The 23,910-nt window shown below is 43.6% G+C and overlaps 1 protein-coding gene across 1 annotated transcript in view; it reads left to right on the top strand.

Annotated features, from left to right (window-relative positions):
- ST6GALNAC5 (ST6 N-acetylgalactosaminide alpha-2,6-sialyltransferase 5) overlaps positions 1 to 23,910 on the top strand; it is a 290,816-nt gene that overhangs the window by 232,131 nt on the left and 34,775 nt on the right. The window contains exon 4 of the mRNA XM_082266227.1: positions 22,371 to 22,478. Coding sequence (XP_082122353.1) covers positions 22,371 to 22,478 — 108 coding nt within the window. The remainder of the gene's footprint in view (positions 1 to 22,370; positions 22,479 to 23,910) is intronic.

Genomic DNA, 23,910 nt, shown 5'->3' with positions numbered 1-23,910 from the left:
TTGGTGTGGCCCTCCATTCTTCCCATGCAGATGACTCTAGCGGCCCCTGAGTAGAGCCTTCCCCTTATTTATTACAGTACCAGGGGTAAGGGAAGAGCCCAGAAAAGCCCTGGAAAACACCAAGATGACCTAACCCCTTCCTACTCGGGTAGCCTGCTAACCTTACAGTTCCACTGCTTATAATCACCTACTTACAGGTGTGCTGTCATTGCAGTAAACCTTGGCTGGAGTAAAAAGTTTTCAACGTACAGCCCATTATTTGAATGGTGGACTTTTTAAAGGTATATTTAACAGACCAAAAGCAGCAAAAAGATGTGATGCACGCAGTTCTGCTGTTTGTTAACATTCAGCGCCGCAAGTCTTCACTGTCCTGTCCGCATAGACTTATATTTGTCAATTTCTGATCATCTCTGGCACTGGACAAAGCCCAGTAGAAGTCTATGAAACATTAATAGGCAGGCGGAGCCAGGAAAGTAAAGAGTTGCACCCCTGGATGTAAACAAACAGCATAAACATGGCCATTGGATTGAGGCATATATGCACCTGGGTTGATGGTGGGATAGGTAGGGTCAGGGAAAAAAGATAAGCGCACTTTGCTTTAAAGTGAACTTTAATCATTCTCTAAAAAGCTCTAACTTCACTACTTGTTGGCAGCACACTACAATCAATGTGCTAGAAAAGAAAGAATTATCAACATGTAGCTAATTCTCTCAATATCAAAGAGATATAATGACTGGTGTAGCCCTAGGCTAAGCAGGAACATTGGGCGCTTCCAGTGTATTAGAAAATTCGATTTATTTAGGCCTTTCTTGGCTAAATAATTGGCCCCAGTGGGTCAGTTTTATCATTAAATGTTTATAAATGATTCAAACTAGGGCTATGTGAGCATTTTACTAACAGCTGATAACTGGGGCCATACAAAAAAAAAAAATGTAACATTTCCTGTTGCATACCTTGGATACATCAACAGCCTGTACAGTCATAATGGAACTAGACAGGTAATACATATTTTTCATCTGCTTTGTAATTTTACTTTATTTTTGTAATGAGACCTTTAAGTAATCTTTGAGTGACAGCTATATTATTATACCACTGACATGTCTATACAGGACTCTCCTACACCTGCCTGAATGTACCTTTAACAATCTGGCAGAGTGGCCAAAATCCCAGAACCCAGGGCACCCTGCTATGAAAACAATCACTTGACATCCAGAAGTTACTTGGTCCTACTTCCTCCCACACAACTCTATTGAGGTTAATAACCGTTCTTATAGACTAATAGTAAAGCAAAGGAGGAGGTGGGGTGCCCTGCAGCATTGATAAAGGTACACTCAAGCAGATTTAAGTGCCTATCGTAGCGGTTAGCAGTACAATTATTAAACTTGCAGTTCCATGGATCATGAAAACTTTGGAATCAAATTGCATCAAAGCTACTAAGTGGACTACATGAATAAAATGTGGTCAGCCTAGTGTCAATGGCATGTACTGTACCCTAACAAGTCTTCATAAACCCCAATTCCTGAATGCTCTAATATATTAATCCTGACGCTAATTTGTACACTTCCTGGTGAAGCTGGCTGGCTCGCCACTCCCTTCTGAACTTCCCCTTTTAAGTAGAGCTCCACTTTAGGGGGGACATGATCACCATGTACTGTATTAATCAGACATGGGAATAAGTCACACATGTGCAAGTCACAAGCAAGTCTCGAGTCTTAAACTTCAAGTCTCAAGCAAGTCCCAAGTTAGTGTGGCGAAAAGCAAGCAAGTCAAGTCGAGTCCCTGCTAAAAATCAAGCAAGTCAAGTCAAGTCATTTATTTTGGTCAAGTCACAAATCAAGTCTAAATACTGATCTACCCCAATTTTTACGTTTAAATCAGTTAAAAGTCAGTGGTCAGGAAAGATAAAATAATAATCCTCAGTTACCGCCCAAACTGTGTGACTATCTCCGCGCTTTAGGATGCACCAGCACCTGCTGGAAATAAAATGATAACCCTGAAGCTGCTACTTGAACAAATATAAATATTTGGTAACAATGTAAATGGAATGATAGTAGCGCTGAAACACTATCTAAGAGTTCCTAAAATAGACAGTGGATGCCCACTAAATAAACAGTGTGGTAAAAACTTAGTCCTCACAGTCTTTAATTGACTAATACCATAAGTCTATTAACGGGTGAATATAAACATCAATCCTCCTTCCAGATCTTCAATAAACATGAAAGTCCAATGTTATTGACGGTAGTTGTTGGGTAAGTATTGTAAAACTCCGTGTAATCTGGTCGGGTCACCACAAATCCACCACCAAGTGCAGGGGGACAATAAGAAATGGCCACTCACCGGATAGATATGCTCACCTACTCTCATAAGTGAGCACCACTCGCATAATGATCACAAATCCACATGTCACCATAGGATAGGTTAAATCAAGCAAGAGATGGTTCCCAATCCAGTATAGCGTCCCTTTTTCTGCCAATGTCTCCCAAATATGTGGAAAATAAACAGATATCTCCACTAGTGCAATACGTCTCATAAAGCTTTATTCCAAAGTAAAACAACACATAATGCACTCACTTGTAGTTGGATAAATCACATCATCTCTCATAAAGGCAGTATCGGGACCCCTTCTCCTCATCCGATATGGCTCCACGCCAGATCGGGTAGTTCCGGATGTCCTTTGCTGCCGTAAACTTCGATTGGGTGCGTCGTCTGGCCACGCCCCGACGCGTTTCGTCACTTCCTGACTTCAACTGGGGGCGCGGCCAGAACGACGCACCCATCCTCTTTATGCTCCGCAATCACAGCGTCGCAACCAATGATAGAGCAAACAGGTCAACCGGAAAGACATCATGCCGAATTCCCGCCGGAAGGTAAACAAACCATGGACAGTTCCCCCGTCCATTATTGATTACCAACCACCTCTGCGGACACCTGGCAATATGGAGACTACGCCCATAGATCTAAACAACCCAGACCAATTCCTACAAGGATTCTAGTCTGATCGGGTGACCTGTTACTCATAAACGAGCGGGTACTGCCGATAATTGTTACATTACCAGACAAATAGCCCGATCTAAATATGTCATATACCCACAGTGCAAATAGCTGCGATATTGAGCACAACACAATAAAATCATGAATATGCATATACCTGTGTATATCAATACAATATATAGTAGCATAAGACATATTTAAAATATATAAAAATATATAAAAGGAGAGTATACTAAAGCTCAGGTTAAAATCAAATGTTTAAAACTGTTTAAAACTGTTTAAACAAATTTTAAAATCACATATAGGAGCCTAAACTGTATCATGAAATGGAATGTCATAAGATTGGCAGATATAACTGCTAGTAACTGAAGCCATAAATAGGGATATCCATGTAGGGATAAAATATATAGACACAAGATAAACTTTATAGACACTAGATAAAATTAGATAAAATTAAGAATCACTGATAAAACAGTTAATGTCTAGTTCGATGTTTAACCCCACAGGGGCAAGGGATTGGGTCAGGAATATCCACTTCGTTTCGCATTTCGAAAGCTCCCTGACCCAATTAGCCCCTCGCCAAGGTGGAGTGACTCGTTCAATGCCCCAGAACATTAATTCACTCGGGTCCATTTGATGGTACTGTCTGAAGTGGGCTGGTACGTTATGTTCCCTTTTGCCATTGATAATATTGGTAATGTGTTCCCCAACCCGAACCTTCATTGCTCGTTTGGTCCTCCCAATATATACCAATTTGCATGGGCACATGAGCTAACAAGGAAAATAAGCATAATACCAATAATAATAGGAACAGACGGGGGGTTACTCGAGGGAACCTACAATCAGTAGGCTTACCTACCCATAATCATTATTCAGCTCTGACCAATAGACCAAATGGAGGGAATGAAAATCCAGAACCAAGAACACCCCAAAATTACCCCAGTCAGCCTTTTTTAGGGCGGGGCAGGGGGAGAGGGAGACACCGGCCGTACAACCGGGGTCACCAATCCGACCGCCAATCCCACAGAGAAAATATCGAGGAGTACGGGCCGGACGAAAGTTACATTTCAATAAAACGAAGAAGGGACTGGTAAATGTAGGCATCTTTAACATCAGTGATGCCAGCCTGAATGATAATGAACTCCATATTCTAGATCAAGGACTTAAATGTGCCCCTAAAAGAGTTATTAATAAGTTCAACACGTATGTGGACACACATAAATATGAGAAATTTGAACATAAAGAAACATTTTCTAAATAACTCTATTACGTCCGTCAGTAACACCAGGGGAGGCATGGTTGTTAACAGTGGATTACGTAACAAATCAGTGTTCAATCCACCGCCTCAAAGTAACCAGTGTTTGGATGTTTTCAAAAACCTGGTGTTACGTGACCTTCAGTCTCTACAACCTGGTTATGAAATAGAGAGGAAGTATAAACATATACAAGAGGGCTTAGAAGCATTAGAGTCCAGGAAGGAGATAATCATACGCCCTGCAGATAAGGGCGGGGGCGTTGTGATTATGAATGAAACATTTTATCACAACCAAATACAGGCCATGTTAAGTGATGATCTCACTTACACCAAATTACCAGGCGACCCCACTGCAAAGTTTGTGAAGGATTTGGAAATCTTGGTGGGCTTGGGTGTTAGGGATGGAGTATTGACCAAGAAGGAGAAGAACTATTTACTCCCCAGTGCGTGCCGTATTCCCATTTTATATACACTACCCAAAATTCACAAAAATCCGGAAAATCCACCTCCGAGCCCAATTGTTAATGGAATAGGGTCAGTCAACGCCAGATTGGGCCAATACCTGGACAAATTCCTGCAGACCAGCGTACTAAGAACTAGGGCATTTCTTAAAGATACAGCTGACCTGCTTTTGTCTCTGGGTGATGTGTTGTTGGGGGACGACTCGTCGGCCTTCCTGGTGACGGCCGACGTGTCGTCCCTCTACACCATCATCCAGCACGATGATGCTCTATTGGCCCTTAACTGGGCTATGAGTCAAAGGGAGGATTTACCATGGGAGCAGAAGGTCTTTATCAGGAGAGCCCTGGATTTCTGCCTAGGCCATAACTATTTTTGGTACGACAGCAAGTTTTTCAGCCAGAGAACTGGCGTGGCCATGGGCGCCAAATTTGCACCCAGCCTAGCAAACATCTTTATGGCAGAATGGGAGGACAAATTTGTATTCAATACCAGCAGACCAGAGTTGAAATATTACCGTCGTTTCATAGATGACATCATTTTCATCTGGGAAGGATCGGAACAGAATCTCATCACCTTCATGCAACATTTGAATAGAAACCAGAATAACATCAAACTGGATTTTAATTATAGTCAGAGTGAGATCCACTTCCTTGATGTTACTATCAAAAGGGAAGGGAATTCCTTATCAACTAAGGTATTCTTTAAACCCACAGATAGAAACAGCTATCTGGCCATTCAAAGCGGACACCATCCGAATTGGCTTAAGAACATCCCTAGGGGCCAGTTCTTACGTGTAAGACGAAATTGTACATCCACTAATGACTACTGTGACCAGGTTGAAATTCTGAAGGAGAGATTTGTGGCCAAGGGCTATGAAAGGTCTGGGCTGGATAAGGAAATTACTAAAATTCTGGAAGCACCAAGACCTCTAAACTCTAGAGTCAGAGGTGGAGAACCAGAGAATGACCCCAAACAGTGGAGTTTTCTCTCTGACTTCTCCAACGATTATAAAAAGGTAGAGGCTATATTCAAACAGCATTGGCCAATATTGTTGATGGATAAAACCCTGGGCCCAGCCCTACCAAGCAAGCCATCCTTTATTTACCGGAGGGCTCCAAACTTTGGCGACCGGGTGGTAAAAAAGGTGATAGAACCACCTAAGATTTCCTTTTTCCCAGACCGTAAAGGGTCTTTCACGTGTGGACACTGTAGGGCGTGTTCCCTTGCCCCAACCAACCTGAGAAGACGTGAGTCTTTCTCTGTCCCTGCCATTGATAAGGTTTTTAAAATCAAATCTTTTATCACGTGTGATACTACCCATGTGGTATATGGGCTCATGTGCCCATGCAAATTGGTATATATTGGGAGGACCAAACGAGCAATGAAGGTTCGGGTTGGGGAACACATTACCAATATTATCAATGGCAAAAGGGAACATAACGTACCAGCCCACTTCAGACAGTACCATCAAATGGACCCGAGTGAATTAATGTTCTGGGGCATTGAACGAGTCACTCCACCTTGGCGAGGGGCTAATTGGGTCAGGGAGCTTTCGAAATGCGAAACGAAGTGGATATTCCTGACCCAATCCCTTGCCCCTGTGGGGTTAAACATCGAACTAGACATTAACTGTTTTATCAGTGATTCTTAATTTTATCTAATTTTATCTAGTGTCTATAAAGTTTATCTTGTGTCTATATATTTTATCCCTACATGGATATCCCTATTTATGGCTTCAGTTACTAGCAGTTATATCTGCCAATCTTATGACATTCCATTTCATGATACAGTTTAGGCTCCTATATGTGATTTTAAAATTTGTTTAAACAGTTTTAAACAGTTTTAAACATTTGATTTTAACCTGAGCTTTAGTATACTCTCCTTTTATATATTTTTATATATTTTAAATATGTCTTATGCTACTATATATTGTATTGATATACACAGGTATATGCATATTCATGATTTTATTGTGTTGTGCTCAATATCGCAGCTATTTGCACTGTGGGTATATGACATATTTAGATCGGGCTATTTGTCTGGTAATGTAACAATTATCGGCAGTACCCGCTCGTTTATGAGTAACAGGTCACCCGATCAGACTAGAATCCTTGTAGGAATTGGTCTGGGTTGTTTAGATCTATGGGCGTAGTCTCCATATTGCCAGGTGTCCGCAGAGGTGGTTGGTAATCAATAATGGACGGGGGAACTGTCCATGGTTTGTTTACCTTCCGGCGGAAGTCGGCATGATGTCTTTCCGGTTGACCTGTTTGCTCTATCATTGGTTGCGACGCTGTGATTGCGGAGCATAAAGAGGATGGGTGCGTCGTTCTGGCCGCGCCCCCAGTTGAAGTCAGGAAGTGACGAAACGCGTCGGGCGTGGCCAGACGACGCACCCAATCGAAGTTTACGGCAGCAAAGGACATCCGGAACTACCCGATCTGGCGTGGAGCCATATCGGATGAGGAGAAGGGGTCCCGATACTGCCTTTATGAGAGATGATGTGATTTATCCAACTACAAGTGAGTGCATTATGTGTTGTTTTACTTTGGAATAAAGCTTTATGAGACGTATTGCACTAGTGGAGATATCTGTTTATTTTCCACATATTTGGGAGACATTGGCAGAAAAAGGGACGCTATACTGGATTGGGAACCATCTCTTGCTTGATTTAACCTATCCTATGGTGACATGTGGATTTGTGATCATTATGCGAGTGGTGCTCACTTATGAGAGTAGGTGAGCATATCTATCCGGTGAGTGGCCATTTCTTATTGTCCCCCTGCACTTGGTGGTGGATTTGTGGTGACCCGACCAGATTACACGGAGTTTTACAATACTTACCCAACAACTACCATCAATAACATTGGACTTTCATGTTTATTGAAGATCTGGAAGGAGGATTGATGTTTATATTCACCCGTTAATAGACTTATGGTATTAGTCAATTAAAGACTGTGAGGACTAAGTTTTTACCACACTGTTATTTAGTGGGCATCCACTGTCTATTTTAGGAACTCTTAGATAGTGTTTCAGCGCTACTATCATTCCATTTACAGTGGTCAGGAAAGGTTTTGTTTTATTTTCAACATTAACAAAACTGCTTAGTGCTTTTTTCTTGGCATATTAAAGAAACACTTTGAATGCCCAAACAGCTCAAAATCCTTCGTCCGGCCATGTTTCAACACCACAGTCACTAAAAACATGTTACGTATTTCCATTGTTAAACAGCCAGTGTCCTAAAAATCAGAACACACTGAGGTGTTTTAAGTGACTGTGGTGTCAGAAACATAACAGGCACATTCATTTTGCTTTAACGCATCTTGAGAAAATGCAAATATTTAATAACTTAAAAGTAAAGTCATTTTGAGTCATATGTCTCAAGTCAAAGTCAAGTCTCAAGTCATGAATACCAAGTCAAAGTCAAGTCGAGTCTTTTGTTAATTTTAGTCAAGCAAGTCTCAGGTCCTCAAACTGGTGACTTAAATCTGACTTAAGTCAAGTCATGTGACTCAAGTCCCCCACCTCTGGTATTAATACATAAGTGGTTCATATAGTGATAAAGTAAATATGAATTACTACAAAAGGGATCAGATATTCAAATGGCAACGTAAACAGTGAGAAATGGATCCTACATCCACATACTCCACTCCAGAGTAAGTGTGAATTGAGGAAAAAGAAGGGAGGAATGAGTACAGGAAACCCCAGTTTAAGAATGAAGGGCCAAGACAACAATATACACCCAGGGGAAATGGTGGCTACCAGGGAAATAGGTCACATATGGAAATGATGCCCAAATGTCCATGGAGACTCAAAGGAAATGGATACCAAAAGAGACCACAATCGTATTGGGAATGAGTCCGGATAAAGAGGAAGAGGAGCACAAAAACGCCAACAATAGACCAGAAATGGATATGATAGAAGTCCAGTCCCAACCCAAAATCGATATGCAGGGATGACTACAGGGAAGAAGGAGCCCCCAGATATTATGGCAAGCCATGATAATAATGGACCAAATAGGCCTTTTTAAAGAAGAGGGAGAGAGGTGTATTCCCTTAAGTGGATGGACTGAGAGGGCTGGACCAGAAAAAGCGTGGGTGCCGAGCCAGGTCCAGGAAGCAAAAAAAAAAAAAAAAGAGAACATTAGAGGAAGGAGTCTTCAACCTAAGTGGGACCACAATAACTAAAGATGAATGTCATGTTTTTGGTAAAGTTTTAAAATATTGCCCAAGGAAAAATTTGTATAAATTTGAAGCTTTCAAAGGAGTACAAAAAGAATACAGCTTGAGAAACAAATCACTCTTTAATGCTCCAATAGCTGATAATAAACATATAGAGGTGTTCAAGAAGCTGGTTCTACAGGATTTAGATAACCTAAAAGTAGTTGACCCTGATACTATAAGAAGCGGTATAATTTGGAAAAAAAAAAAAAAAAGAAGCGGTATTAAGAGCTTGGAATGGAGAAAAAGACATAGTTGACCGGCTGGCAGACAAAGGAGGAGGCATTGTTATACAGTCAAAAGTGGCCTATCAAATGAGATGCAGAGATTAATGGATGACATTGAGACTTATCACAAATTAGTAGGCCACCCAACCCAATAAGGAACTTGAAAAAGTGGTCAAGTTGGGATCTAGAAAGAAAATCCTTGATAAAAAAAAGAATCTGGGTATCTAGTTCCCGACGTGTGAAGGATTCGGTTCATATATACAGTACCAAATATTCATAAATATAACGTAAATCCTCCAGGAAGGCACATTGTAAATGGCATTAATTCAGTCACAGCCAGAACAGTACAATACATCAATGGTTTTCTCCAACCAATTGTACAGAAAACGAAGGAGCATTTATGCGATACGAAGCATGTACTACAACTGATGGAAAATATACAGGTGGCAGAAGGCCCATTGTTATTAGCTACGGCAGACAAAGCATCCCTCTACACCATAATCCATCACCAAGAAGAATTGGGAGCCACAAAATGAGTGTTAAGAGAATTTAGCAAACTAAAATGCAAGCAGAGGAAGTACTTAATAAAAAGCCTTGATTTCTGCTTGAAAAATAACTATTTTAGGTACAATCTGGAATTTTACAAGCAAAAGATTGGCATAGCCAAGGGGGGCCGAATTGTCACCAACATTTTTATGTCTCAGTGGGAAGAGGAGGCTATTTATCAAAACACTCCGCTGAACTGGTGTTTTATAAAAGATTTATTGATGATGTAATCATCATGTGGAGAGGAGACCAACAGAGTCTACAACAATTCCTTCTGACTTTGAACAGTAATGATAAGAACATACGATTGTCATGGAATATCAACAGAGAGAAGATAAACGTCCTGTACTTTGAAATTAGGCTAGAAAGCAATAACATAATAACCAAGACACATTTTAAGGTTGTGAATCGATACCGCTATATACCAACGGACAAGTGTGAAACCAGAGGCCCATGGTGCAGCAACTTGGTCTTGCTGCCACTCTCCCTCTTCCTGTCCTCCTCTCCCTGTCCTCCTCCTGACCCCCATTCCAGGGCAAAACTCTGCTCCCGGTACTCTCTACTCACCGGCTGAGTCGGGGATGGGGGTTCCCAACCTGGCCAGCACGAGGCAGTTGGGGGGAGCTGGGACAGCTTGGTTGGGGCTGGTGAGGGAAGAAGAGTCTGCAGTGGGGCATTAAACCGGCCTCTGCTCAGAGACAATTTACACCATCCATGCTGGGGGGGAGGCTTGGACTCTGTCCTTGTCTTCAACCCACACTCAGTAGGTCAGCAGCAGGGATCTTTTTACTTCTCTTCACCAGGAATCCTTTAGGCATGTCTGTAGAAGAAGTGGTGCAGCCTTTTACGGGGCATCAGAGCAGCCCAGGGGGCAATTGCCCCCCTGCCCCCTGGCCCAGTCCTCCCCTGGGTGTGCAAATGATAGAGTAGTAATGGGGTTTATGGTGCAATAGGTGTTGTGTGTACATAAATGTCTATGCAGAACAGCAACAATTCGTACAGTCTAATTAGAGCATTTGGGGTAACTTTCCCGTGATCTAAATGCACCAGATGCAGCACCCCTGAAGAGACTGAAGTATCTCTAAGCAAACAGATAAGAAGAACAGCAGTGCACAATCTAAGTGTAGTATAGAGCTCAAGCTGGAGAAAGGCTTGGGCGGCCTTGAAATGTATAGCTACGTCCCACACACGTCTGGTCTTCTCTGCATCCCACAAAAAGCTCTCCCCCATCTTGTTGGTTTCCACTTCCTCATCTAAGCTGTCATCCAGCCTGATGACCGGACTTTCCAGGCTGCAAGTTATAGGAAAAGTATCCCCATTTCACATGCACGAGCCGACCGCTCATGGGTTACATACAAAGTGCCATTCTGTACAAAGTGCCAACTCTTCATATGCGAGTTACTAATTTACAAGTATTTCTCAGTACTAATATTGCTGCACTTGATTTGATTCCCCCCCCCCCCCCCGTGTGTTATCTTAGCCCTACAGGCGTATCCATCCACCCAGTAATTCTATCTTCTATCGTGGTCTGAGGTTCCCTGTTGTTGTGAGACTGTCCATTGGAAGCCCTTACTATGTGATGAGCCTAATTTTAACTGTCGCAGTGTGAGTTGCCATTTGTCATTTCACCACAATAAATCTGTTAATATACTACACTCAGATTGTGCACTGCTGTTCTTCTTATCTAGTTGTCAACACAATTCCTGGTTGATCGATATACCTAAGGGTCAGCTAATGCGCCTGAGGCGAAATTGTACAAACTTGAAAGAAGCTGACGTAAATGGAAGGAGATTTATAAACAAGGGCTACAACAATAAATTCATACAGGATAAAATCAAAGAAGTAGTGAATATGGAAAGAGAAAAGCTTTATATGGAGATGATAGATGAACACCAGAAAAACAGGATAATGTTCCGATTATCCTAGAATATGACGCACAACATAAGCAAGTTGAATGGGTTATTCAACATCACTGGCCCATTTTGAAGTCCAATAAGTATCTACAACAATTGTTACCAACTAGTTCAAATGGTTGAACTAGATGGACTAGTATCTTTTTTTCAACCTGACTATGCAACTATGTACCTATATAACTTTCAGACCTTCCATTGATTTTGGGCATTGATGGTGATGGTGAGCTGTTCTCCTTTAGGATTATTCCCTGAGCATTTTTCATTTCTACCTTATCAGCACAATGGTGGAAGATTCTCATTTGCATCTTGGGCAGTTGCGCACTGTCAGGGGTCAAAGTGGTCACAATTGCAACCCATACCCTGCTCCAAGGGGGCCCGTGTGGCCTCCCTGTCACATTAGGTTTTGCGGGGGAGGCAATTGTAGGATCTACTCAGCCTTCGGCAGCTAAAAGCCAGCCTCTCCTCCTCTCCCTACCGCTGCTTTCAGCTGCTGCTTACAAGGGATTGTTTCCTCTAATTGCCTTCCGCCACACTGATCACTATCTCTGTGCTCTCCCCACTGATTGTGTGTCTGTGCCTGCTGCCTGCCCCCCCTAATACTTTTGACAATATAGTGTATTTCAATTAAGGTTTTTCTGCCCAGATTCAGCCTTAATGTAGAAGTCTATTCAAATACTAACTATAAGTAAAACTACTCCCACCCCAATTCTAAGTCTATACTAACTACCCTGTAAAGTGGGGGTCAGCAACCTGTAGATCACAATCTACCAGTAGATCACATACAGGTGACTGGTAAATCATGGTCTGGGCTTACTGACCCGCCATCCCTGACAATAGCTGCAGTTTCTATGCAGTCATGTTACCAATAGGCCTAATGTGGAGCAGCCGTTGTCAGCTGTCCCTCCTCTACACGGAAGCCGACTCTGGAAGACAACCATGTGACCAGACCGCAGCACCCTTAGATTAGGTAAGCATACACATCTTTCCTTTACAGGGTTGTTAGATTAAGAATGGAATGGGGGTGGGAGCAGGTTAATGTAAAGTTAGTGTTTGACTGGCCTTCCACTTGAAGCCTAAATAAAGGGAGAGCTTTAAAGCCTTCAAAACACACTGGGAGAGATTTACTAAAATTGAAGAGTGAAACATCTGGTGCAGCTTTGCATAGAAATCAATCAGCTTCCAGATTTTGATATCAAAACTTAAGGGTGTTTTAAAGTCAGAGGGTGTTTTATCTTAATGCATTCTATGATTTAAGATAAAAAAAAAAACCTTATGTATGCAGCAGTCCCCCTCAGCCCCCCCCCCCCCGATGCTCACCTGAGCCCCATCCCGTTCCAGCAATGCCCATGACTGTCTCAGCCATCCGGGACTCATCTCCTCATTGGCTAAGACACAGCAGCGGCACCTTTTGCTCCCATTGCTGTCAATCAAAGTCAGTTAGCCAATCAGGAGAGAGGGGGGTGGGGCTGAACAGCAGCTCTGTGTCTGAATGGACACAGGGAGCTGTGGCTCGGCTCGGGTGCCTCCATAGTAAGCTGCTTGCTTGTAGGGGCACTCAAAGGGAGGGAGAGGCCAGGAGAGAAGGGACCCATGAAGAGGAGGATCCAGGCTGCTGGTGTAAAAACAACTGCACTGAGGAGGTAAGTATAACATGTTTGCTATTTAACGACTTTACCACCGGAGGATTTTGCTGTCTTACGTCTGGGCCACTTTTTGCGATTCGGCGCTGTGCGACTTTAACTGACAATTGCGCGGTCATGCAACGCCATACCCAAACAAAATTTACGTCCTTTTTTTCCCACAAACAGAGCTTTCTTTTGGTGGTATTTGATCACCTGTGGAATTTTTACTTTTTGCGCTATAAACAAAAAAAGAGCGTACATTTTGAAAAAATAACAATATTTTTCACATTTTTTTATATGAAATTCCCCCCCAAAAAAATTTAAAAATCTAAATTTTTTAAAATTTTTGGCCAATTTGTTTTCTGCTACCTATGTTTGGTGAAAAAAATCACAATAAGCGTATTTTGATTGGTTTGCGCAAAAGTTATTGGGTTTACTAACTAAGGGAAAGATTTCTGTAATTTTTGGTGTTTTTTAACGAGTAATGGCGGCGATCTGCGTTTTTTTTTTTTTTTGCAGGACTGCGACATTGCGGCGGACAGATCGGACCCTTGACTGACATTTTTGACACTTTTGGGGGTACCAGTGACATTTCTATAGTAATCAGTGCTATAAATATGCACTGTTACTGTAAAAATGACACTGGCAGGGAAGGGGTTAATTTTATTGGAGAGGGAGGGGTTAATGTATGCCTGGTGCTTACTAACGTGTGTGGGGGGAGGTGACTGAGTGACACAGGGACAGATCGCAGGTTCAGCTATGCTGAACACTGCAATCTGTCACTGTCTGTCACTGAGGAGATCCGCCCGCTCTGTTTACACAAGCGGGCGGATCTCCAAACTCGGGGACAATCAGGGAAGAGCAGCTGCGATCGCCGCATCTCCTCCCCTGGCCCGACTCCCGCTGTGACTGAATACAGCGGGAGCGAGCCTCCGGCGGCGCGCAAGCGCCGCCCACAAGAGGAGGAGTCCAGCGGCGTAGTACTACGTCGCTGGACGATAACGAGCCACTGTGCCGCAGTAGAGGCACAGTGAGCAGTCGTCAAGTGGTTAAAAAAAAACACAATACTTTAAAATCACTTTTAGTTTGCCTACTCCTTTTATAAAGGAAGGAAATCTATAATTACCTATTCTGAGGGAGCTTTGGTCCGGTCACATGGTCACTCCATTGGTCGGCTTCAGTGAAGAGGAGAAATCGTCGACAATAGCTGCAATGTCTATGCAGTCATGTTACCACTAGGCTTACTATGGGGCAGCCGTTGTCAGCTGTCCCTCCTCTACACTGAATCCGGTGTTCCGTGAAAAAACCATACCCGTGAGAAAACCATACCCTCGTCACTTCCGGTTCAGCTACGGAGGGTATGGATTTCTCACGGTAGTTAAACTTGCGGCGCTTACATTAAAACCGCTTATCTGCAACATAAATCATCTCCGCTCTTTGCCCTGTCACTAAATATAAAAGCGGATCACGGAGCCGCGATCGCCGTCACATTTACAGCTCATACTCCCGCCACCGCTTTTATATTTATTACCGGAGATGAGGGAAGTTACAGCGATAGCAGAGGAGATGATTGATGTTGCAGCCGAAGTGTTTTAATGTACCCGCCGCAAGTATTACATTAGACACAGTGCCGTGAGAATTTCATGCCCACCGAGCATGCGCACTTGTCAAATTCTTTCATGTTCATTTACGTATCCGGGGCTCTGAGCATGCGCACTGCTGCGCTGCTCAGCTGTTTCAGACCGGAAGTGACGACGGTATGGTTTCTCCACGGGGTATGGTTTTTTAACGTTACACCGGCTCTGGAAGGCGACCATGTGACCAGACTAGCAGCAACCTTACATTAAGTAAGTATACACATCTTTCCTTTACAGTGTTGTTATAATAAGCTTGGAATGGGGGTGGGAGCAGGTTAATGTAAAGTTAGTGTCTGACTGGCCTTCCACTTGAAGCCCTAATAAAGGGAGAGCTTTATAGCCTTGAAAACAAAGTGGAAGAGATTTACTAAAACTGGAAAGTGCAAAATCCGGTGCAGCTTTGCATAGAAACCAATCAGCTTCCAGGTTTTGATGTTAAAACCTAATTAAACAAGCTAAAGTTAGAAGCTGATTAGCTACCATGCACAGCTGCACCAGATTCTGAGGGTGCCAGTTTTAGGAAATCTCCCCTCAATGGGTTGAAGAAATAAATATTCTTGGACTCCTAAACATTTGATGTGGTTATCTTGTTCTCCCTGCACCTTCTAGTGTTCACATGGTAATTTTTCTTCCTCACTGATGTGCGCTGATGAGGCTAAACTGACGGGCACTTGTGGGCACTGAGAGGCAGCACTGATGAGGAGGCACAGATAGGCAGCACTGATGGGGCTGCACTGATGATCAGTACTCTAAATATCAGTGTACTCAGTGTGCTGACAGGCTTGCCGGTTAAAGGCTCTCCTTTCCTCCCACAGACACAGCGTGTGAGGAAAGGACTGCTGATAACCTCAAGTCTGTTTACATTGTGATCAGCTGTAATTGGACACAGCTGATCACATGGTAAAGGCCCATTGTGATTGGCCCTTTACTCCAACCCGGGATCAGCTGTGTCTGAAGGACACAACGATCACAGAGCACGCCTGATGCGCGCCGCAGGAGGCCTGCGGGGTTCTAGGAGGATGCCCTCCCAGAACTAGCCAACTGCGCTGTAACCTTCTTTTGACTATAGCACAGTCGGGAACCTGTTAAGGCACCTTCATGTTGGAGAGCTGCTTAACCAGAGTCGTTGTGCTCCACAGTATGAACTTATCTTTAACCTAAAGAGCTGAACCTTTTTTGGATTCAGCATTATCTACCTCTATTTTTCTATATAAAAAAACGACTGAGATTGTAACGCTTCCCTACTCTAGTCTAAGCTAAAATAATTTGGGCTGGATTTAGGCACCAATAGGTCGGCAGAGGAAATTCACTTACTGGCACTGGTAGCCCTTTGCATGACATTACCTGTAGCCTTAAGTGGCCCTTTAATATTCTTGCAGCTCACAGTACTCTCGTTTCCCCACAATTCATATACAGAATTTTGTTTTGAGTCTGGTTAATAATGTGCTCCAGATCCCTTTCAGGCGCTGTAATTACAGTGTTCAAACATTAGGTAATACATGCTTTTTGAGATGGACATTTTTCTGTGAATCCCTGTAATTTGGATAGTGATGGGAAAGGCAGGCCACCATCTAGTGTTTAAGCGTTATTAGGAGACAAGCATCGGATTGCAGATACGTGTCCCAACCTCTCTTCTCCATCCATCCAGCCAGCCAAGCTGTGAGACAACGGGACCGCGATGTGCCAGAGCTTCTGGCTATATCCACCAAACTGCATATTATCTGATATAACGGGTTGGTAATGTTGCCAATTTGCTTTCTACCCTGGGGTAAAATATGAATCTGAGTCCCTTACATCATTTCTTTATGTCAAAGCGCATTTTGCATTTTGGATATAGTAAGAAAAAGCCACAACTGTCTCTTCTTAGACAGTTGTTACTGAAGTAAGTGTTCCTATTGGAAGCTACACTATATTGCCAAAAGTATTGGCCTGCCTTTACACGCACGTGGACTTTAGTGGCATCCCAGTCTTAGTCCGTAGGGTTCAATATTAGGTTGGCCCACCCTTTGCAGCTTTAACAGACTGCTGGCACTATATAAAACCCCAAACTCGCTCATCCATGTCTTTATGGACATTGCTTTGTGCACTGGTGCGCAGTCATTTTGGAACAGGGAGGGGCCATCCCCAAACTGTTCCCACAAAGTTAGGGGCATTAAATTGTCCAAAATATCTTGGTATGCTGATGCCTTAAGAGTTCCCTTCACTGGAACTAAGCGGCCAAGCCCAACCCCTGAAAAACAATCCCACTTCATAATCTCCCCTCCACTAAATTATTTGGAGGGGTGGCCCAATACTTTTGGCAATATAGTGTGGATGAGCAAGTTTGGGGTGAAGGAACTTGACTGGCCTGCACAGAGTCCTGACCTCAACCCAATAGAACATCTTTGTGATGAATTAAAGGGGAGACTTCAAACCAGACCTTCTCGTCCAACATCAGTGCTTGACCTCACAAATGTGCTTCTGGAAGAATGGTCAAACATTCCCATAGACACACTCCTAAACCTTGTGGACAGCCTTCCCAGAAGGGTTGAGGCTGTTATAGCTGCAAAGGGTGGGCCAACTCGATATAAATCCTACGGACTAAGACTGGGATGCCATTAACATTCATGTGCGTATAAAGGCAGGCGTCCCAATACTTTTGGAATATAATGTATCTTCTCAATTCTTTGACCCAATATCAGACTCACAAACTAACCATGAGTCATGACATAAATTTGCCTGCACTAACACTAGTAGCACACTACAGGATGCTACACCTGTTTATAAATCCAGTACTGGAGGCACAGGCAGCAATAAAATCCTGACAGGGGTTCTAACTCTTCCATACTCAATCTGAAAGCTTTGGTTTCTGATACACTTCTTTTAAAACTGCCCAGCTCTTTACACCTTCTGATACACTTTAACAGCATTGCCTATCCAAACACATTCAACAGCAAGGATCAAGACATCCTTTTCTGAAAGTGCCAGTTGTCATGTTGCCAAGTGCCATCTTGATACAATGGCTTTATTTTTCTTTTTTGTCTGTGGTTGGCCAGGGACAAATATGCAGGTCAGGACTTCTGGCGTCAGTGCTTGATATAGCTCAGTGATTTAGTTCAAGAGAAAGTCAGAGATGGTCAACTGCATACCTCTGTCAAAGCAAGTTTTCTAGATGTAGCTGGGTCGCACGGCTGGTATTGTTCAAAATGTTTATTGTTATTAAAGTTCTGCAAAGACAGTGACTTTGGCATTATGGGAGATGTAGTACGGGAGGGATCAGGATTATAGACTGCTGGAAGAGAGAGAGACCCTTCTCCCAGGGAGCAATAGGACGCCCGGAGCTTGCTGGGAGTGTCTATATAAAGGGGGGCGGGACTCCATTTAGCTCCCTTGCCTTGAGGACAGCGCACTGAAAAGAAGGGGAAGAGCTGAGGCCTAGTGGAGGACACTGGAGTGAAGCCAGCGGTGTGAGTAGCGGAGGAGTTTTCGGTGGCCTGGCCGAGCAGAAGATTGCTGACAGGCGGACGGAAACTCTGAGAGGAGCGGGGCCTGGTCGGAGAGGAGAGCGGAGCTCCCGGTTTGGGTGAGAGACATCCAGTATCCACATCTCCATTAAACACAGACCTAGGCTGAATCAGGGCAGTGCCACTAAACTGTGTACTTTCATAAGGCCATACTGACATTCAGCAAACCACTGGAAAATGCAGATATACATATAGTGCGAGGTGGGTGAGTTAGGCCTTAAGCCCTTTATCCATTCCCAGGCTGTTAACCTGTTGTGACAAATTAGGATTTATTACATTTGCTTCTCTGTGGATTACAACTATTGATTGCCTTGGGGAATACAGTTCATCATCTCTACCTTTATTGGATTACAAATACTTTCCTCGGATTGTAGGGAATTCCTTGCCGGTGAAGACAAGTGAAGCCTCACTCTCCAGGAGACTCTTGCAATTCATCATAAAGGAGGCCCCCATTAGTACACAGAGTGCACTCTGATAGTTGTTCTAATATTGTTATATTGCCTACTTTGCATCCAAGCTACCAAGTGTAGTCACTCTTTTATCGGTGGTCCCTCTCTAATTATACCAGATTATTAAAGTATTGTTATTGTTGCTGAACACAATCCTCTAGCATACATACACATTTATTTGTGTATATGTATGTGTGGCCTGTGTTCTGGATGCTGAGTGCTGAACTAAAAGACCTAAATCCTTGGTTGGGAATTCAGGATCTATCTTCGTAGCAACATTTGTGTTATTTCTGATTCTGTTTGCATATTCTTGTTCTTCATCAAAAGTCAAAAGCAGTAAATTGGTTATTCACTGCAATACTTGTGGTCTCAATTATTCACGAAGACAGAACTAATAGTGTCAGACGGCTTGGAGCAGGCTCAGGGCGCAAGAAGTGAAGAGGATACCCATGCAACAAGCCACTCCCTCAGGGGCAGGGCTACATAGATAAAAAGCCTACAGAGATGGTGCTTCTATTAGGGCACTGAAGTAAAATAGCATTCTTGAGGCTGGACTTTCTGGTGCCGCAGGATCTGTACGGTTTGAAATATATGTTATCCAGCTGCTACGGCAATAGGTGGGATTTAAGTAAACCTGTCAGCTGATGCTGGGCACAGTCTATTAAAATATCTGTCCTGCGCTCAGTTGTGGTGGCTGCGAATATATATTTATATGTCTTTCTCTTTAAGCTTGCCCAACTAATGCGTGTGATGCCAAATGTCTTGCTGTCCTCACAGGACTTGTGGGTGTCCTTGCAAGCACTAGAAACAACAACAAAAGAAAAGGCGCACCGACCCAGTGCATTATCACCAAAACAATTTTTATTGAAAGGTAAAAAGTAATCCACTTACAAACTCATAGCAAGAATAGGCATGCATAATGGTGCCAATGAGATCACCTCAAGATCCACAGTCCTCAGCCAGTGGTGTAGGAAGCCCTCGTAGCATCCAAAGACTAACGAATTGTTAGGGTCGAGCCCTCTTCATCAGAGCCAAACTGAGTACAGGTACAGGCACAGGCAAAGGCATGTTTTGCAAAAAAATTTCCACAGGCAGTGCTAGCTGCAGGCCAAAGTGCACTTCTACACTATCCCAAACAGTGACAGAAACTGGCGAAGTCAGGGGACGGTGACAACCTCTAGACCAGAGTCTTGGCCATGCTGGGTAACAATCAGGCCCAGACTGGCCATAGGGCACTCTGGACTGCATGTCCTAATGGTGGTGGCAGTGTCCTTGGGGTGCAGGCAGGGTGATAGCTCCTTTCTCCGACTATCATCCCCACACTGTGAGCGGGCGGCCCCAGAGAAGGAGGCTGCAGGGAAGGCGAGCAGCAAGGGCATCTAGGACTGAGAGCCCCGGAAGGGTGAAGACCTCCACCACCTCCCTGACCCCTGAAGTGGGCGCAGCATCCCCAGAAACTCCCAGAGCCCTGAATGTCCTACTGCTGGCATGGAAGGTACCGGGCATCACAAAACACCTACCCGCAGACAAGTACTGGGATAGGGGGGCACAGGAGAGACTGCAGACAGGACTAGGGATCTCTTTTCTCATCCCCAACCCACTCCTTCATATGGGGTCTGGTACTCCATATGGGGTCATGGAGGAACTGTGACAGAGGCAGGAACTTACTCTGCGTGAGTAATCCTCCCGCTGCAGTGTGTCATCCCTTATGGTGCTCATAGAGATGCCAATGCCAATAGAGGAGGACAGTAGGCTCAGTAGAGGACAACAGTAGGAGGGACAGTAGGCTAGTAGCCTAGGCAACCTGTCGGAGGAGGAATAAAGATGTATCAGGCTACGCACATCATGTAGGATATGCAAAATGTTTAGGATACACTATGGACATAGCCCGATACTGTCTTTATTCTTCTTCTCTGGTGCGGTACTGGTTGGTGGTGCTCCAACAAGTCCACAGGGGTCTTGGTCTTCCTCTCACAGTAAGTTTGTGAGAATAATCTTCCCTGCCCTCAGTGGCTGAAGCAGGCTAAATATTACTAAAAGACATTGAGAAACATTTAGTTGCATTATTTGTAATTTAATTGAAAAAAAAAAGGCTGTTCAGTCTAAAATGCCCAAGCCTATTTTTTGTCCCAGTCCAAGCCTGGTAACAATGACACGTTTCCTTTTACCTTTAGGTGTACCACTTTTCTATTACTGACATATCTGGTGTGAATTTGTTATGGGATTTCTGTTTTCACACTATGCATAATTCATTACCATACTGTATCAGGCCCGAGTCACTTATTCTAATTTTACACTTTGCTGCAGAAACCCCTGTGTGTACAAAATGGGTACCCAATAGTAGAAGCAGTGCATGCCTGGGATGTTTCCTAAGATATAACACGCTGAACTAGTTTTTTCTTTATCGTACATCACGGGACACAGAGCCAATATTCATTACCATATGGGTTATACGCCACCTATAGGTGAATGGAAACTGGCAACCAATCAGACAGGAAGTCCCCCTATATAGCCCCTCCTACAAAGGAAGTACCTTCGTTTTTTCGCCAGTGTCTTAAAGGTGATAGTCGTGCTTCCTCTGTGTTTACCTCCCCTGAAGGGCGACTAGCCAATCTGAGCCATTATGGTTGTCAGGCATAGTAGCCACATCTAGTGCTTCTGCCGCAGCATACATCACCAAGGACGATTTGGGATCGGTGTTGGCCAGCCTTGAGGGTAAGATTGCTGGCATGATTGTAGCACCAGTAGGAGGGTGGAAACCTGATAGATCCCCCTCACCTGAGCCACCCGCTGAATCAGTTCAGGATTGGGCAGGGTATGTGGAAGAATTATCTGTAAATTACCCTGTAGAAGGTCAAACTGAGGTTTCCACTTCTGGGGAGTCAGGACCTGAAGAGTCATACTCAGCCTCTCAATCCCAGAGATTGTTGATTCAGTATTTATTGTGCACAAAACTGCCCTAGGAAATGTACTAAAATCTTGGATTCATGGGTTAAAGCCAGAGATTTAACACTGAAAATTTCTTAAAATGCCACTTGGCTGGATGACCTTCAATCTTTACTCTCCCCTGGGGATGGAGTCCTGCTAGCTTTTTAGTTACCCGTTTCACCTCTTACCCCCCCCCCCGTGCTCCTCCCCTGCCCTTTTCACCCATCTTCCTTGCCCCCCTCCCATGAAGGCTACTCATATGGTCTGGGGATTTGTTCCTGGGTGTTTAGTGTCTGGTTGGTGACTTTGGTAATCCAGTTTGGTTGGATTGGTATAACTAGTATGCTTACTAGTGCATTGTATATGTTCTAATAGACCACTATGTCATTGTGACCAGTGTCATCTGTTGTCATTTTTTCACTGTATGACCACGATATGTGCCACTAATGTTTAATGTTACTGTACGCATTGTTTTTGAGTAAACTTGCCTGTTAAAAAAAATCAATCTGGAATAAGGATGGTTATCTACAAGACCAGCTGTGTCTCTGTAGTTCTTCCCTCTAACTAGGCACTGTGTTAACAATAGAAACTAATGTATGTCTATCATTGCCTTTCAGGAAGATCTCAAATACTTGGCTCAGTACCGGATGGTTCACCATGTCCATTGCATTAGAACTCTGCAATACAATTAATGTGTACGGGATGGTTCCTCCAGATTTCTGCAGGTAATTCTCCAATCTGCACAGTTCTTTTTACAATCCCTTTCCTGTGTGTGTAGATCAGGCTTATGTTAGTGAGTATAGTAGGTTTAGGTAGGGCTGCTAAACCTAAAACCACTTATGTTAATTAGCCATTAAAGGGGAAGGGTTAGAAAAGTTTTCAGGTTTTTGTTGGGAGCAGTTTGCTCACTTTCTATGGGGTCATTGGGGCAGAAATTGAGGGAAAAAAATCTCCCCATTGTATTTGCTTATGTGTACCTAGACCCTCAAAAACAGATTTTAGCTGACTGTGAAGGGAATTGTTAATTACCTGTGAAGTTCCTCCAGGGGAAAGTTAAAAAAATAAAGATTTCCAATAGCTATGTTTAAGCTCCAAAGTAGTGGAAAGTGTCTGCCAGTCTAACTACCTACAAGCCCTTTCTGAGGTGCCCGATGAGGTTGTTCAAAGGATAGGCATGAGTCGTCTGCTTAAGTAAAACATACAATTGCTTTATTTCACCAAATAAAATGCGTTTTGAGGTTTTAAATTGCCACTTCCTCAGTTCAAGGTGATAAAAGTGGTGTAAAGCTTGTGGCAGTGATTGTCATCTAGGTGGATCACATGTAGCTTCTAAAGCAGACGACTTGTGCCTAGCCTTTGAACAACCTCATCGGGCACCTCTGCCAATCAAACTACCCTTGGGCCCTTTTTGTGCTTACTCTTTATACTACTTCATTCACCCACTTGAGAACCCCCTTAGAGCACCCAGGATGGGAATGCATGAGTCATACAGAGCAACCCCACTGACCCGGTGTGAAGACAGGTTTTTTCCACGAGGAAGGCCACGTGTTCCCCCATAGTTGGGTGACCGCAGCATCAACAGTTTTAAGTCCATTTTGACCTTTTTTCCTTTTATTGTGGAAGCACTGCATTTTTGTTTTTGAACGAATCTACTACAATATAAGGGCTCTCCAGCCTCCCTCTCTTTTCTTTTTCGGTGGAAAATTTGAGCTTTACCAGAAACTCCTGGTCAGTTCCTCAGGATCCTTTGGTCCATGATCTACCACCACACTCCAGACCTTGTTCAAGCTCCATGCCTCCATGAAGCTTGGAATGTAACCACTATAATGCCTGCTGGAGGGAGAACTACTGGTAGGATATGCCAACACATCCTACACTACACTGCCAGAGTTTCTCCTCCCTCTGGACTTCCGACTTACTGCTCTGACAGTGATCTATAGAGGGAGACTCATCAAATGCGGGAGTGTATAAAGAGACACAGAGCATTTTACAGCACTATTGCTCCCTCCTTACCTCCTCTTCTATTCCTGGCCTACTTTACTGGATGCCAAGCACCATGCATCATGGGACATAAATGCCCGCACAGTAGCTGAGCAGTGCCTTGCACTTAAGCAGAGTGCTGTGCACCTAAGTGGCACACCCCTTGTTAAGTTATAT

Source organism: Pelophylax lessonae (genome assembly GCF_965119305.1).
Source record: "Pelophylax lessonae genome assembly, chromosome: 8".
In the NCBI taxonomy this organism is placed as follows: Eukaryota; Metazoa; Chordata; class Amphibia; order Anura; family Ranidae; genus Pelophylax; species Pelophylax lessonae.
This window is presented reverse-complemented; position numbering and strand designations above follow the sequence as displayed.